This window comes from Micropterus salmoides, unplaced genomic scaffold, assembly GCF_014851395.1.
Source record: "Micropterus salmoides isolate LMB-PRFRI ecotype aquatic unplaced genomic scaffold, ASM1485139v1 Ms_hic_scaffold_19, whole genome shotgun sequence".
Taxonomy (NCBI): domain Eukaryota; kingdom Metazoa; phylum Chordata; class Actinopteri; order Centrarchiformes; family Centrarchidae; genus Micropterus; species Micropterus salmoides.
Genome location: NW_024041039.1, coordinates 29434739 through 29449243, shown reverse-complemented (window position 1 = coordinate 29449243; position 14505 = coordinate 29434739). Strand labels below are relative to the sequence as shown.

Genomic DNA, 14505 nt, shown 5'->3' with positions numbered 1-14505 from the left:
GGAAGACCTGCACTTCAGTGATTAGCCTTCATTATATGAGAAGAAAGAATGACGTAAAGCTACTTTTATGATACAATCAGTATCAATCATGAGTCCAACAAATATTTTCTCCCCACATGCATATTGCTTACCTGGATGTTGGGGTTCTGTGAGCCCATGTCTGCATTGGCCAGCTCTGGGAAGTTCTTCAGGTCCAGGATGAAGAGCTCGTGGTCCTCCTCAGGTTCAGGTGGGGGGATGACACCCTGGTGACGGTGCTGGGACCAGCTGTGTCTGGACCTGGGAGAAGATGGAGCAGCAGATGGAGTCTGCAGAAGGTTCTCCTGCTGGAGCTCCAGAAGAGTCTGATGATTGTTGGCACGATTAGGCTGCTTTGTCACCTGAGAGTGGAATAAAAACAGTGAGTATGTTGTCTACTAACCAACATATCGGGTGAAATATAAAAGACATTTCTGAGAGGGGAAGTGTGTTAAGGTTTTTGACCACTAGGGATGCTGTAGAACAATGTCTTAATGAAAGAGTATGTATCTTGGTCACAACAAACATAACAAAACAAAACAATCTAAGGGCTCTGTCTCAAGATTGTTAGTTTATGTTATGGGTTTATGTTCAATAGATTAGTATCCGCCGATATATTGTTTTGGGACTTTTTTAAATTTCCAAATATTGATATATGTATCGGCATAAAAAAATCTGGGCATAATGTAAACAAAATTATGTTTGCTTAGACAGAAATTCCACTTATTAACATGACTGTAATATGCTTTAACAATTAGGGCAACTATTCGCTGAACTCAAAAAGACAGGAGTCTCAGCCTATCACAAGTCAGCTATTTTCTTTGCTGGAACCGCTGCAATCAGACGAGCATACGGATACAAAGTAAATCCCGGTGTGCAGAGTTCAAAATTAGTAAAGAAAACCAAACATCTTGACAGCTGCCATGTCCGGACGCCTTTGAAGTGAAAGAAATTGAAAACTAGACAAGAATGATCAGAGGCCAGATGGATGTGGGGAAAAATACGAGGAGGATATTGATCCAGTGTGTCCTGGCTACAACACATGAAACAGATGCACAAAGCTGTGTTTCTGTCCACACAGGTTACATTAAACTCTCCGCTGAGTAACAGTATAAACAAACTTTCAGTCATACATTGATCATTGTGCACTGTTTTAGCTTTTTTCCTCTCCATGAGTAATGAACTGAAGCATGAGACTCTGTGGATGTGAGTACCTTTGCTAAAAGGAAAGAAAATATATAACTACTGCAGCTGAAGAGAAAGGAATTATGAGGGGTTACAGTGTTGACTTTAAGAATGGAATGCTGGGTGGGATAGCCATCATTCAATTAAATGGACACATTTGGTGATATGGAGAACAGGGAGAAGCGTTTTTCACATATGTCTGCCTGGTAGTTAATAACTCACTTACAGTTCACATTCGCCAAGCTGTTAAACACTTTGCCAGGACTGAGTTGATGTGAAACCCAAGCAGATCTCAGCATGTTTGCTAGCACATTTAAGTTCTGTGTGACGTGATGATGAGCATGTTTGAGTGTTAGTGGCATACGTCTGACAGCAGAATTGGCATTTCTCCTCTCCCTGACCTCTCCCAGATACAACTAAAGAGTCCCGCTGGAAACCAGCCTTTTGGACAGTAAGATGTTTTAACTCCCACCTAGGGATGGATTCTGATTGCCAATTCCATTTCTGAACTAGTTCCCAGTTAACAGAATACCCAGTTTCGCTCTGAGGCTAATTAATCTATTATCAAACCACTTGCCTCTCCTCATTTCTTTAGAAACATCTGAAGATCTACTTAATGAGGTGACACTGACATCTGGGACAGGCATTCATGTTTCAAGATGATATGTCCAGATGTTTACGTCTGCTTTTGCTTCTTCATTTATTGCTTACAGATTTTACAAAGGGTTCTTGAATCCAGGCAGCACACCAATCACAGTTACTAAAATTATAATACTGCTACGCTACCTGCAGACGCCATGGCCACAGTCAAAAAACTGTTTTCCTCACCTGGCACAATCCTGTCAACACTCCTGTTTCACCCGGGATTATTCTGTCCTGGTGTCATCCCATTTAAATATTTTCCGGTAAATCTTTTTGACAGGTATGACCTGGCATACACACCTGACTCAGTACACTCCCAGTATAAGTAACTGCCCCCAGTGTACAAAAAGCGTATTACATCAAAATAAAAAGGCAAATTGATAAATTGCTCTTACACGAGTGATAACTCTTTTCATCTGGCTGATGAAGTCTTGTCAACTTCAGGAAAATCCCTCAGTTAAGCTTATCAAATAAATAGTTCTGCATCACGACCTGTAGCTTTTTGAGCTTTTGATCTGTTATTTTACTTTATTTTCAGTTGTGAACAATAATTGGACTGCTGCTAAAACAGTGTTTTTGCATTCTTAGCTAAAACACGTCACAGTTCTTTGAGTTTAAGTTATTTAAAACATATTTCTTTTACTACAAGTTACTTGCAACTGTAGTAAACTGATCCTAATCAGATTCCATAAGTGATTCAAAAGGATTCTGATTGAATAAGTGGACACAAAAGAGTTGGATTTGATAAAATGCTATAACTATGGAAAATGCTATGAAACCTCAGTATAATATTATAACACAGTCCATATCCAAATAAGGATCATAAGTGGCCTGGAAAACTGAGAAACAGCTACAGAAAATTCCGAGTGATTATCTGTTTCAGACACCGGATTTTATATGTGTGCATACAGAATGTAGAATATGTGCATTGCACGTATATGAGCCTTTTAGCTAAGCACACATTTGTGCAGTGAACACTTAAGCTCATGTTACTTCATTAAAAACCCACAGAAGCAAAGAATCTGGCACTTACACATGACCATCACATAAAGCCTACATTCTGATACATAGATTATAATATACAGTTTCATATTTACCTCATCTAGGGTGCTGGACATTTGAGAGCCGATCATCCCACGCAGCCTATTCCACAATAAAGCACACAACTTAAACCTGAACTGGCTAAAGAATTTGACGCCCTCCGCAAAATGTGGCATCAGCTTCAGCATGCCTCTTGGGAGGGAGTGGAGAGGAATGACTATCCATCCAGCATTATTTGGTTAAAGCAGTAGCAACTTCTCCCTCAGGTCCCCTGTGATTTTTCAATGAATATGCCCCCTCTAAACCACACTCAATATCTCCCTTTCACATTCCTGTTTGGATAAGTAAAGTGGCTGTTTGTAAAATGCCACATTCATATTGCAACCGTAAGTCTGGCTTCAAGGCTCCCTGAGAGCAACATGAACCCAACCACTCACTTTAATAAAAACACACAAGCCCAGAGTGAGTGGAGCTGTGAGATCAGAGGACATCAGTGGAGCCAGGAAAAGACATATACATTTATATAGATACACACACACACACACGTGTGGAAAAAATGCTGTAAAGTAATAATGCTTTAAAAAATAGGCATTAGGTTATTAGATTATATTTATCAATTAACAAGGCAGATAGGGGTTTCTAGATATGGTGTTCAAGCTCTTTTGAAGAAGCACAAAAAACAGGCAACATTGAGGACCAACAGTACAACAGTGCCGTCAGCCCAGAGCTCCAGAAAACAGTGGGACCCTGGTACACCATCTACTGTCTGAAAAAGTCTGGTCAGAAGTGGCCTTCATGAAAGACTTGCAGCCAAAAAGCCTCCAACATGGAAATAAGGTCAAGTGAGTCAAATATGCATAGAAACACAGGAGCTGGGGTGCAGAAAAATGGCAGCAGGTGCATTTGGCAGGTTGTTCGCCAAAGGGCTGGAGAACACATGGGTTCAACCTATAATCTGCGGCGATATTTAGCATTTTTCCAACTATCAGAATTGGTGATTTCAAAATCAGGTTGCAAATTACTAAATTACTATAAAAAAAATGCTACTTTGACTCTGATCCTGATGCAGCCGCCTCTCTCTGTCTGTTGTCACGGCTCTGTGGGCTAGAGGAATGTCTCGCCCACAGCACTAACTGATTAGCTAAACGTCATGAGTAATAATGGCCAAATATTGATTTGAATTAGATTTTTCTTTTGTTCACGTTGCATTTGGTAATTGATAAATATATTCTATTAGCATGTCTATTTTTGAAAGCATTCTTATTTTACAGCATTTTACCACACCAGCCTTTTGCACACTACTGTATATACACACATAAGGAAAACCTGCTTGATTTATATCCCAACCTGAACCTCGCACTCCTTTAATGATCAATCTCTTTATTTGAAATAGTTTGCAGAACAATCAAGTAGGCATTACATCATACGCCACAGAGAGAACCTTCAAACATACTGGTAAACACACACTAATATACATAACACATAATTTCCAAAACCTTGCACCTTAGTACCGATTAAAATTAGGCAGACCAGACCAGCTGAGAATCCTGCCTATTTGGCTATATATGTGCCTTACCTGTTTAAAAACTTAATTGCTTGAGGCACAAATGAAGATTTAGAGGCAATATAGTCACCCAGATGGCAGCAGTTCGAATGAAGGGGCAAGGGGGTGCCTCTTGTCTCCCACAATGGTTTTTGCCTTGTTCATCATTCTTTCCCTATAGATACATTCCATACTTAGTAACTTGATCCCTAATAGTTCACTGGCCATTGTTACGGTTTTTCTTACAGACTTTTTCTGTGCCTCAGTAGCATTGCAAAACCAGCAAATGATGCAAAAGGCCAAAACACTTTCAATAAAAGAACAATAAAACATCTGAAGCATTTTGTTGTGGACATTAAAACATGACAGTATCTTTAAAAAGTACATTCTTTCTTGTGTCTTTGTGCTTATGAGGTCAGACCACAGATCCCATTTGAGCTTATGGCTTCCCGTTGATAAGAGTAGAATTTGATGATTTAACGTAAAATCAAAGGACATTTCTTTTGTTTTGGTGGTGTTTAAAAGGAGGCTTGACTTCTCACACCACTTTAGGAAGTAGTCAAGGACAGGCCTATGCTCCACCTCCTCATCATATAGCAGTCTCATCAAGGAAGTATCATCTGCATACTTAATAAGGTAGCTACCTGTTTGGGGAAAATGCTGGTGGCAATAAACAATAAAGGAGATAAAACCCATCCCTGGGGAGAGCCTGTGCAAGTGGTTATTTTGGCAGAGAGAGAAGTTCCTGCTCTGACTTGCTGGATTCTACAGCTAAGAAAATCAACAATCCATAAAATCAAGCTAGGCTCAAGTGAAAATTCTTTTGCTTCACACCCTCCTGGTTTCTAAGGGGTTTCTCATCTCTATAACTTAAGACTTACCTGCTAAACTCCAGCACCTCCTCTAAATGGAAAACCATTTAAAAAAATATTATGAATAAATGTAATGTTAAGTTATGACATAATGTTCTAATTATTCATTGAGATATTTTCCACTAGGCCCTTTCTTCCTTAAGTTATTTACCTGCCCATTTTTCTTTGTCTCCCTCTTCCAGTTTCTTTCTCCAGACTGTTTGAACATTTAATGATATCAGCATCCAGACCTCCATGACCCTCCAGCCACCCCTGTGATCTGTGACCTGCGTGAGTACTTAGCATCCCTTCAAACTGTCACCCTTTAAATCCTCACCCCTCTCCATTTTCCATCTGAAGACAAATGTCACTGAACACTAATGAGTAAGGTTTAGTAGATAAGGTAAGGCAATAGCTAATAGCTAACCCCTGGTGTCAAGTCTAAGGCTGAGGCAGTCAGCATCTTTAAAGCATCTGCAAGCACTGAAGGACTAGACACTGAATGCAACCAATCTGACATACAGTACATAAGACTCAAGCCATGCTAGGAGCCCCAAAAGGCTGCAATTTTCATTACACCGCAAATCTAAAATTGATGGATAGGACAAAAAAAATAATAAAAATACAGGTTTTGGTTTGTTTGACCAGTTTTCACACTTGTAGATAATTTGATTTTGCCTGGAACAAGGAAAACAGTATACATTGTTGCATTTTAGCTTTTAAATAAATGCTAAAAGGAAATCCGGAAATCCTATCATTTGATCCGGTGGTAGGTCTGCTATTGCTTCACATCACAAACAAACCACAACAGAGCAAGACCCACCTTGTAACGTGGTTAACGTCTATTCAGACTGCTAGATTGATCAAAATCCGTCAGAAGCACATGAGGCCTCCTGTGTAGACATGCTGTTAGTCCACTAGTTTGGTTCACACCAGAGAGCAGCTTTCCCACCAAATACTATCAGCAGGCCCTTGAACTAAAATTTCAAAACCATAAATCCATTTTTCAAAAAAGCACACCCATTTCCCTAAACTCTACACACAAATCCCTTCTTTTCTCATTTCTTATTGCCTACACCATGGAGTCATTGAGAAAGCACTGACAGTCAAGATTGTGCACTCAATCAGCACAGGTTGAGCTCAGTTAGCACACAGCTACCCAGGTGGAAACACAAACAGTCAGAATTGATAACACACCAATCAGAAGCTTCAATAGATAGAAAAAGGGCCAGAGTCAGTTCTTTCAGTTTTGGAACAATGGATCCAGAGAGAAGAGAAGGAAGAGGTAGAGGACACCAGAGAGGAGGAGGAGGAACAGCAGTGTGGAGAAGAGGAAGAAGTGAAGGAAGAGGAACAGTAGGAGTTGGAGGAGGAGATGGGAGTAGGGTAGTGGAGGAGGTGAAGAAGGAGAATATTCTCTGGCCTGTCCCAGACCAAAGACAGGACGCTGGGGCAGAATAATTAGTTGTTTGGTGTTTGGTTTTGTCTGAGGGCAAAGTGTGTTTTTTCAGCAAGATTGAATGGTTTTGAGTGAAGAGCTTCATTTTGACCTGAAAATAGGATGTTTGAGGAACTTGGTGAGAAGTTGTGGATTTGTTTTAGAGTTTCCAGAAAAAGAGGCATAATTTCAATTAATGGCTTTTAAGGCTACAAAATGATTGGTCTCATAATTCACACACACTGACTGTAGGTACCTTGTTTTGACTTTGCTACATATGGAGAAAATCATTATTTTATCTGAATCGACATAGAGGGATATTCACACAGGGTCACAGAGTCTAGTGATATACACTGCTCAAAAAAACGGTTAAACTTCAGGGACATCAATCTGTCCAGTTAGGAAGCATAAGTGATTACCGTAATGTTGACGTGCAAATGACAGAGACGTGTCCCCTTATATTCGGCGCATCACAGCTGCTTAATGAATTAGTGCCGCTACCAACATTTAAAATTTTTAATAATCATTAATATCAATGCGCAACTAATGATTTTCACATGCACACTGTGCTAGCATGGTAACACTGAACGCTTGGCTAGCTTCCTCTCCTCATTCTTCAAAGGACAGCTATGTGACAGGTGCTGTTACAGTTATCAGTAATAATATGGTTATTATTAGTTGTCAGAACTGAAGGAAAAGGAAGAAAAGCTACTTTAAATAAAAAAAGCAAGCAGAATGTCAGGCAATACAGTCAACAGCTGTTATCTTGTAACTCAACAATTGGAGTGCACAGTTGATTTTTAGATTAAACAGGCCACTCACAAACGTTCTCTCACCTCTTCACCAACTCTGCAAATCCATGCTCTCTGCCAAGAGTCTAAAATCCAGCCAGCCATTTGTCCATTCATAAGACTAGACTGAGAGTCTCTGTCTGAGCAGGTTGGCATAAAGGTTCCTTCACCTGACGACTGCATGCAGGCTGCAACTGCAGTATGAGCACTTCACATCACTAAGTCAAGTGGATATACAAAATGTGTTTTAGCAGTCATTCACAACCACCAATACAGCTCAGGTTATCTGTTGGTAGTAGCAGTGTACGGCAGAGCATCCGGAGTGTGCTCATGAAATCAACTGCTCACACAGTATGGAGCTGCTGTTAATGCATTTTGACAAGTGAAATTGCTATAAGTGATTTATGATGGCAAAATGTTGTAAAATTAAGCTTAGAGAATGCATCTGTGCAAAAGATAAATGCCCTTCCCCCTCGCTTACAGACAGAAGACGATCATACACAGGGAGTGGTGTGACAATTTCATAATGAAAATTCAATAATGGAAAAGAGAAAAACTTCTGAGAGAGTGAACTGATATTTGTATTTTCTACTGTGTGCTTAAACATCATCACTTGGAGTTGTGTTTCTGGCAACCTGACAAATTCAATTCAAATGAAGATGGAGGTTTGACTGGTGAACACATTCTTTTTGTCAGTTATGTTTTGCTTGGCCTGCATTATGATTAGGACTGATATTGAGGATATGGAGTCAAGTGATTTGTGTAAGAGCTGTCACTGGCTTTATATCCATACTTACTAATTTACACAGTTTACACACCGAAGCTGAAAGTATGTAGTAAGTAGTAAGTAAGTGTGAGTACATTCACATTTTTTCCATTTATTTTGCCAGTTTTTTATTTTTTTTTTACCATTGCATAAATGAAATAGTCAAAGTGTTCTTTTTCTTCAGTGTTTCCCACAGAATTTGGAGAGATGGGTGGGTCTGGGGCCCGAGAGGGTCCGGTAAAGTAAATTACATGCAACCATTTACTTTTAATGTACACGTGTAATATGTTTTGTATTTTCTGTGAATATAATCCAATTAATCTTATTTCCATCCAGTATACACACCTTATTTTGAATCCCGGACGTTGTCACATGTGTATCCTCGCGCTAAATTCATCAAGTCCGACCTGGTTTGATAAATAATGTTGGATGTGGTTCTCGTATGGCGTAACATGAAGACTTCACAGCCTCTCTTCAGGTAGGACTCTCATACTGAAACACTTGTCTTTGTAAAGAAAGAGAAACTGACAGGATTAAGTCGCTAACCTGCTCAACCTAACTCAGCTCGCACTGATCTGTTTAATTTACAATAAAGGCTTGAATACGTGTGCACTCCAAATTTAGGTGCGGCTAGCTTAACGCTATCATGCATGAATTATTAAAAACATTATCTAGATTTTTTAAAGATTCTTATTATTACTCAAAATTGGGCTAAAATACAAATCCATTTACATTTTTTTGTTTTAATATTATTGGTTTGAATAATATGCTCACATATTTAAAGCCCTTTTGTGTATACGCAACTGTTATAAATGAGATTGTGAAAAGATTCAACACATTGTATTTCAAGTCTAGTGTGTAAGATTCAGAGGGCCTACTGTCACAATATGGCAGAGATGGAATATAATATTCATAAGTATGTTTTCATTAGTGTAGAATGACCTAAAAAATAAGAATCCTTTTGTTTACAGATCTACAGAGGACGTGGTGTCTGTCATGTTGCACCGCCATGTTTCTACAGTAACCCTGAGCAAACAAACCAAACGCTGGCTCTAGAGAGGGCCTTTTGTGTTTTCTGTGAGTTTCACAGCCATTATAGTTTCGCCCTACATGCTTGGAATGGGGGGCAGGGTATTCAGTTGGTTGCAACCTTCAACCTCAACGCTAAATGCCAAAACATCCCTCAAACTTGTACTTTAAAGCAACATTATGTAGTAATTTTATCTTAAAATAACAGCTTCAAAATAATTTTGATGGTACAGTGACTAGGGTGAATGGAATCTCTGTCATTACCTCTCCAAGCTCGCAATGCCAGCTACAGCGCTATGTAACAGTGGAATCCCAGGCAGGACATTTATTGCGACAACGGCATAATGCTTTACGGCACCAACATGACTCTTCAGCAGGCACGCTATGAGAAGAAACAATACATATGGTACAATGTAAATTATTTGGAAGAAGCTCGGTATTCACAGTATGGATATTGCGGCAGAGGTTGTGAAGAGACCAAAGAAGATTCTGAGAGAGGAAGCTAAGAAGAGAAAAAGAGAGTGGGAGCAGTGGCATAAGGAAGTAACAGCGGACTCCAGTGCAGGCTGTTACGATGGACCCTTGGGCTACACCGTTACAGAGCACACACACTGCGTTCGTGTCTAGAAGCGAACCCTTTAGCCTTTATTAGCAAATTTATATTCCTTGTTTCTTTGGTTTGCCACGGTTTAACAACTGATAAGATTAGATTTAGTAAAAACCTAATTTAAAGCTTCTTAAATGGATTTCTTTTCATATTAAATTCAACAATTCTCTTTGTGTGCGTCCTCCAACACACACACGCTGCTGCTGCAGCTGTCTTGCGTGCACTTGCATGCAACAGTCTGAAGTACCCTCATGTGATGGATTTTAGAGTCGGACTGTCTCAACTAGACTTTTGTATTTGCAAAGTACAGAAGTCAAAGAGAAAGTTATAAGGAGCATGGCCAGTGCGATCATTGTCAAAAAGTGCAGGAGGTGTCCACTGTGCTGAAATAATGTAGACATTTTTCAGGTAATTTCAGTAGAATAACCACCCGAATCACAACAACCACATTCCTCTTCGACAGAGAGGCAAAACATTATGGTGAATAAGAAAGAAAAGTGTCCTACTCATAACACAACACCCTGTGTGTTCTAGGGCCCAAGCACCTCTGTGACGCATTATCTAAAGATATAGTTTCCCTTGATGGCATCGCCCTGGCCTCCAGCACCACTGTGTGTAATCACGGACTTATCTTTGATCCGGTCATGTTCTTTAACTCTCACATTAAGCAAATTTCAAGGACCGCCTTTTTTCACCTACGTAATATTGCGAAAATCAGGAACATCCTGTCTAAAAATGATGCAGAAAAACTAGTCCATGCATTTGTTACTTCTAGGCTGGATTACTGCAATTCCTTATTATCAGGCTGCTCGAAAAAGTCCATTAAGACTCTTCAGCTGATCCAGAATGCTGCAGCACATGTTCTGACAGGAACCAGGAAAAGAGATCATATTTCTCCTGTTTTAGCTTCTCTGCATTGGCTTCCAGTAAAATCCAGAATAGAATTTAAAATCATTCTTCTTACCTACAAAACTCTTAATGGTCAGGCACCATCTTATCTTAAAGAGCTCATAGTACCTTACTACCCCACCAGAGCACTGCGCTCCCAGAATGCAGGGTTACTTGTGGTTCCTAGAGTCTCCAAAAGTAGACTAGGAGCCAGAGCGTTCAGCTATCAAGCTCCTCTCCTGTGGAACCAGGTTCCAGTTTGGGTTCAGGAGGCAGACACCATCTCCACATTTAAGAGTAGGCTTAAGACTTTCCTCTTTGATAAAGCTTATAGTTAGGGCTGGCTCAGGTGAGTCCTGAACCATCCCTTAGTTATGCTGCTATAGGCCTAGACTGCCGGGGGACTTCCCATGATGCACTGAGCTCCTCTCTCCTCTACTTTCTCTCCCTCTGTATGCAACCTCATCCCATTATTGCATGTTACTAACACAACTTCTCCCCTTTCTGGTAGTCTTGTGCTTTCTCGTCCTCTCCTCTCTCCTCCTATCACTTCCTGCAGGTGTTTCTGGCTCTGGAGCTGTGGAGTCTGGATCTGTGGTTGCGGGTCACCTGCTGCCCCCGTGTTCCTGCTCGACACCCTCTGCTACAACTATCGTTACTAGTCCTATTGTTATTATTGTTATTATAATCATTAACATTACAATTGTTATCATTAACACTACTATAAATATCTGTACCATTTTTCATTTAGTCTATAGTAACATCACCTTTACTGTCTGTACCATTGTGTGTATATTGTGTACGCTGCCTTCCATCCCTCTCTGTCTCTCTCTTTTATGAAAAGCGCTGTGAGATAACTGTTGTTGTGATTTGGCGCTATATAAATAAAACTGAATTGAATTGAATGTGCTGAATACAGACCAGCTACGGCACACACACAGTTTAATACCCACAAGCACATCCACACAATTAAACAGGTAGGCCTACTCAGCGGTGAGCTGACCCCGAAATGTGAACAGCCTTTAAAACAGCGGCACACCAGCCACACCAAAGCCACTGAAAAAGCACTTGTAAAGTACTCACCTATTTGAAAGGCATCCGACGAGCCTGCATTGAGCGAAATCTTTGATAATGTCCTCAGTAATCCTAAACAATATTATTTGGGAGCTTTGCAGCCCTCTCCTCCTGTTCTTTTCTCTCCCGTCTCTTCTTGAAAGAACTTTTATGTTTGAATAGCATGACTGCTAGCTTGCACGTGTGCTCTGCTAGTCTACCGGTCAGATTTTGCATTTCACCTGATTTTTGGAGTCTTGTCATATGATCAAATACTTAAGATTGGGTAGCCATATACATATTACCCAGCAATCATCACTGCATATGTAGTCAATGTGACACAAATACCAAAGAAAATTAGACCAAATTCATTCTGTTGAATCGTTTTTTTTATCTTTCACCGTGCACCTTGCTGCAGACTTGTGATGTCTGTGATGTCAGACTCCAGTCAGACTTGCTAGTTTTTGATCATAAGAAATGTAATCATAACAAATGCAAGTGTACAGCTGTCCTTATTTAGGACAGCAGTGAATTACACTCTGAAACGGTGGGGGCGCCAAATCGCACCAAATCTTACATAAGGATGCTTTAAAATCTCTACACACAATTCTCATCTTTGATTCACTATCAGATAGACATCTGACATGGAGGACATTGGGAGGACTTGAATTACATCTTGCTCGCTTCAATCACAGTCTTTTCTATAAGCCTATCCAGCTCTAGTGTTAGAATAGATAAAATAAAATAAAAAACTTTAATTTAACAATGTGTCGGACTTGGGTATGGAAAAGGCAGTAGGAAAATGGGAAATAGTGCATGCTTTGCATTCAATATATAAACATGTTAAAATCTAGAAATTAGGACCATAAGGTTTGATACAGTACTGAATTAAGCAAAAGATAAAGAAACAGACCCAAGAAAAGACAGAGAGATGTGAATCAGAGGATGCCAAACTTGTGATGCTTCTGGTTTCAACATTATCCAGGTCATTAGATGGTACAGTATGATTACAGAAGAGCAGTAACAGTGTTTCGAGCAGCTTGAATTTAGTTCAAAGGATTCATAAATGAAACCTACATCCATCAGTTAAAAAGTTTAGTAGGCTACTGTGAACAGACAAAACTCACATCAACACTTATTAAACTTAGGTTTATAAGGCTTAATGTTGTGATGAGTGTGGTTCTGTATTGATCTCAATTAAATAAACTGAAGTTAATATTAGGAATTCAACGTGTCATGTTAAATATGAATATACATGAAGCATGAAGGTTCTCATGAGGAAAAACTTACAAATGTCAAAAGCACCACTCATATCTTGAAGGTCTCTTAAACATTTTATTGAATATCAATGGACAGCACGCCTATAATCTGACAAGCATGCAGGACAGCGGGATAGCGGGATTTACCTCAGTAACAGACGCTGTAGGGTTTCTGTCTCGCACTGAAGTCCTCTTTAAGCTGGTAGGAAATCCGCTGACTGACACTGAAACCACAGTGGTCATCAGCAGCCACAGATGCCACACTGCCTTCTGCCGCATCTTTACCATTAACTCTGTGCTGATCTTGTCCAAAAGCGACAAGATACAGAATCCTGCAGCCTGTGTCGTCGGATGTAAGAGTGTTCAAACCATATCAGCGGTCAGACAGGAAGAAAACACGAAGCGGCACACGTGTGCGTGTTCTCCGTGCGCTTCTTCAGCGCTGCCGCGCTCGTAGGCTACTGAGTGGCTATTGCTCCCCTAATTGTAAAAATGCCCGGTCTCCGCCTTCTAATGCTGTGTTGGTATGTTCATGCTTTGCCACATGCACGATACCGAGATCAAACCGATGACAACACGTCCCCAATTGCTCCCGCTTCCAATTAAAGTTTCCCTTTATGTGCAGAGGCGACACAATTCTCAGGGGTCTAATACAGCGTCCAGCCCTCGGAGCAAAGAGTAAACCACGTCCACAAGGTTTTCAGATCCTCCTCTGCTGAAGTGACATCGAGTCAGTCATCGGTTCATCTGGTTACAATCCAACTTTTAGTATTGGTTTAAAAGAAGCAACCCCCCTCTGCCCTGGATGACGCAACGGAGGGAGGGTATAGGCTCTGGTTTAATCAGGCAAATTGTCAAAATCAAATAGGGATTTGAACCAGCAGAAAATCCGTTACTGCTGTAGGCCTACTGATGAACAATGAATCGTTTGAATGACTTTGATATTTTTCATTCAATTAGTGCCCTAAGCTATTTTACATCTAATTGTAGGCCTATCTATGTACAGAAACAATACTTGCAAGCAGTATATAGAAATTTCTATTGCTAGCCTAATAATATTGATTGTATCAATTGATGACAACAACAATTAGAACACACAATTCGCCACTAATCATTATTTGCACCCATGGCTTGCACATTTAAGTTATATTGTCTAGATTGTGCACACAGACGTTATATGGTCAGAAACTATTGTGTAGGCTAACTATCTAATCTTAATTATTTTATTAGACTTATAGTGATTTAAAATTTAAAAAATGATGGGATATTTACCAATGAATGTGATATATGAATAGGCCTTGTATTGCTTTGAACAGCATTTCCCTTAAAGGGGCACATCTCATGTATTGATAACTGGCAGTGAACAAAACTTAAAAGTTAATCAAGTTACAACA

General features: G+C 40.0%; 1 protein-coding gene across 1 annotated transcript in view; it reads right to left on the bottom strand.

The window, feature by feature from the left end:
• Window positions 1–13858, bottom strand: part of ism2a (isthmin 2a) — a 31315-nt gene extending 17457 nt beyond the window's left edge. Inside the window, exons 1-2 of the mRNA XM_038729379.1 lie at window positions 13259–13858; window positions 132–380 (exon numbers count right to left, since the gene is read on the bottom strand). Of these exons, the coding sequence (XP_038585307.1) occupies window positions 132–380; window positions 13259–13399 (390 nt within the window). The 5' untranslated portion in view covers window positions 13400–13858. The remainder of the gene's footprint in view (window positions 1–131; window positions 381–13258) is intronic.
• Between the last annotated feature and the right edge of the window lie 647 nt (window positions 13859–14505).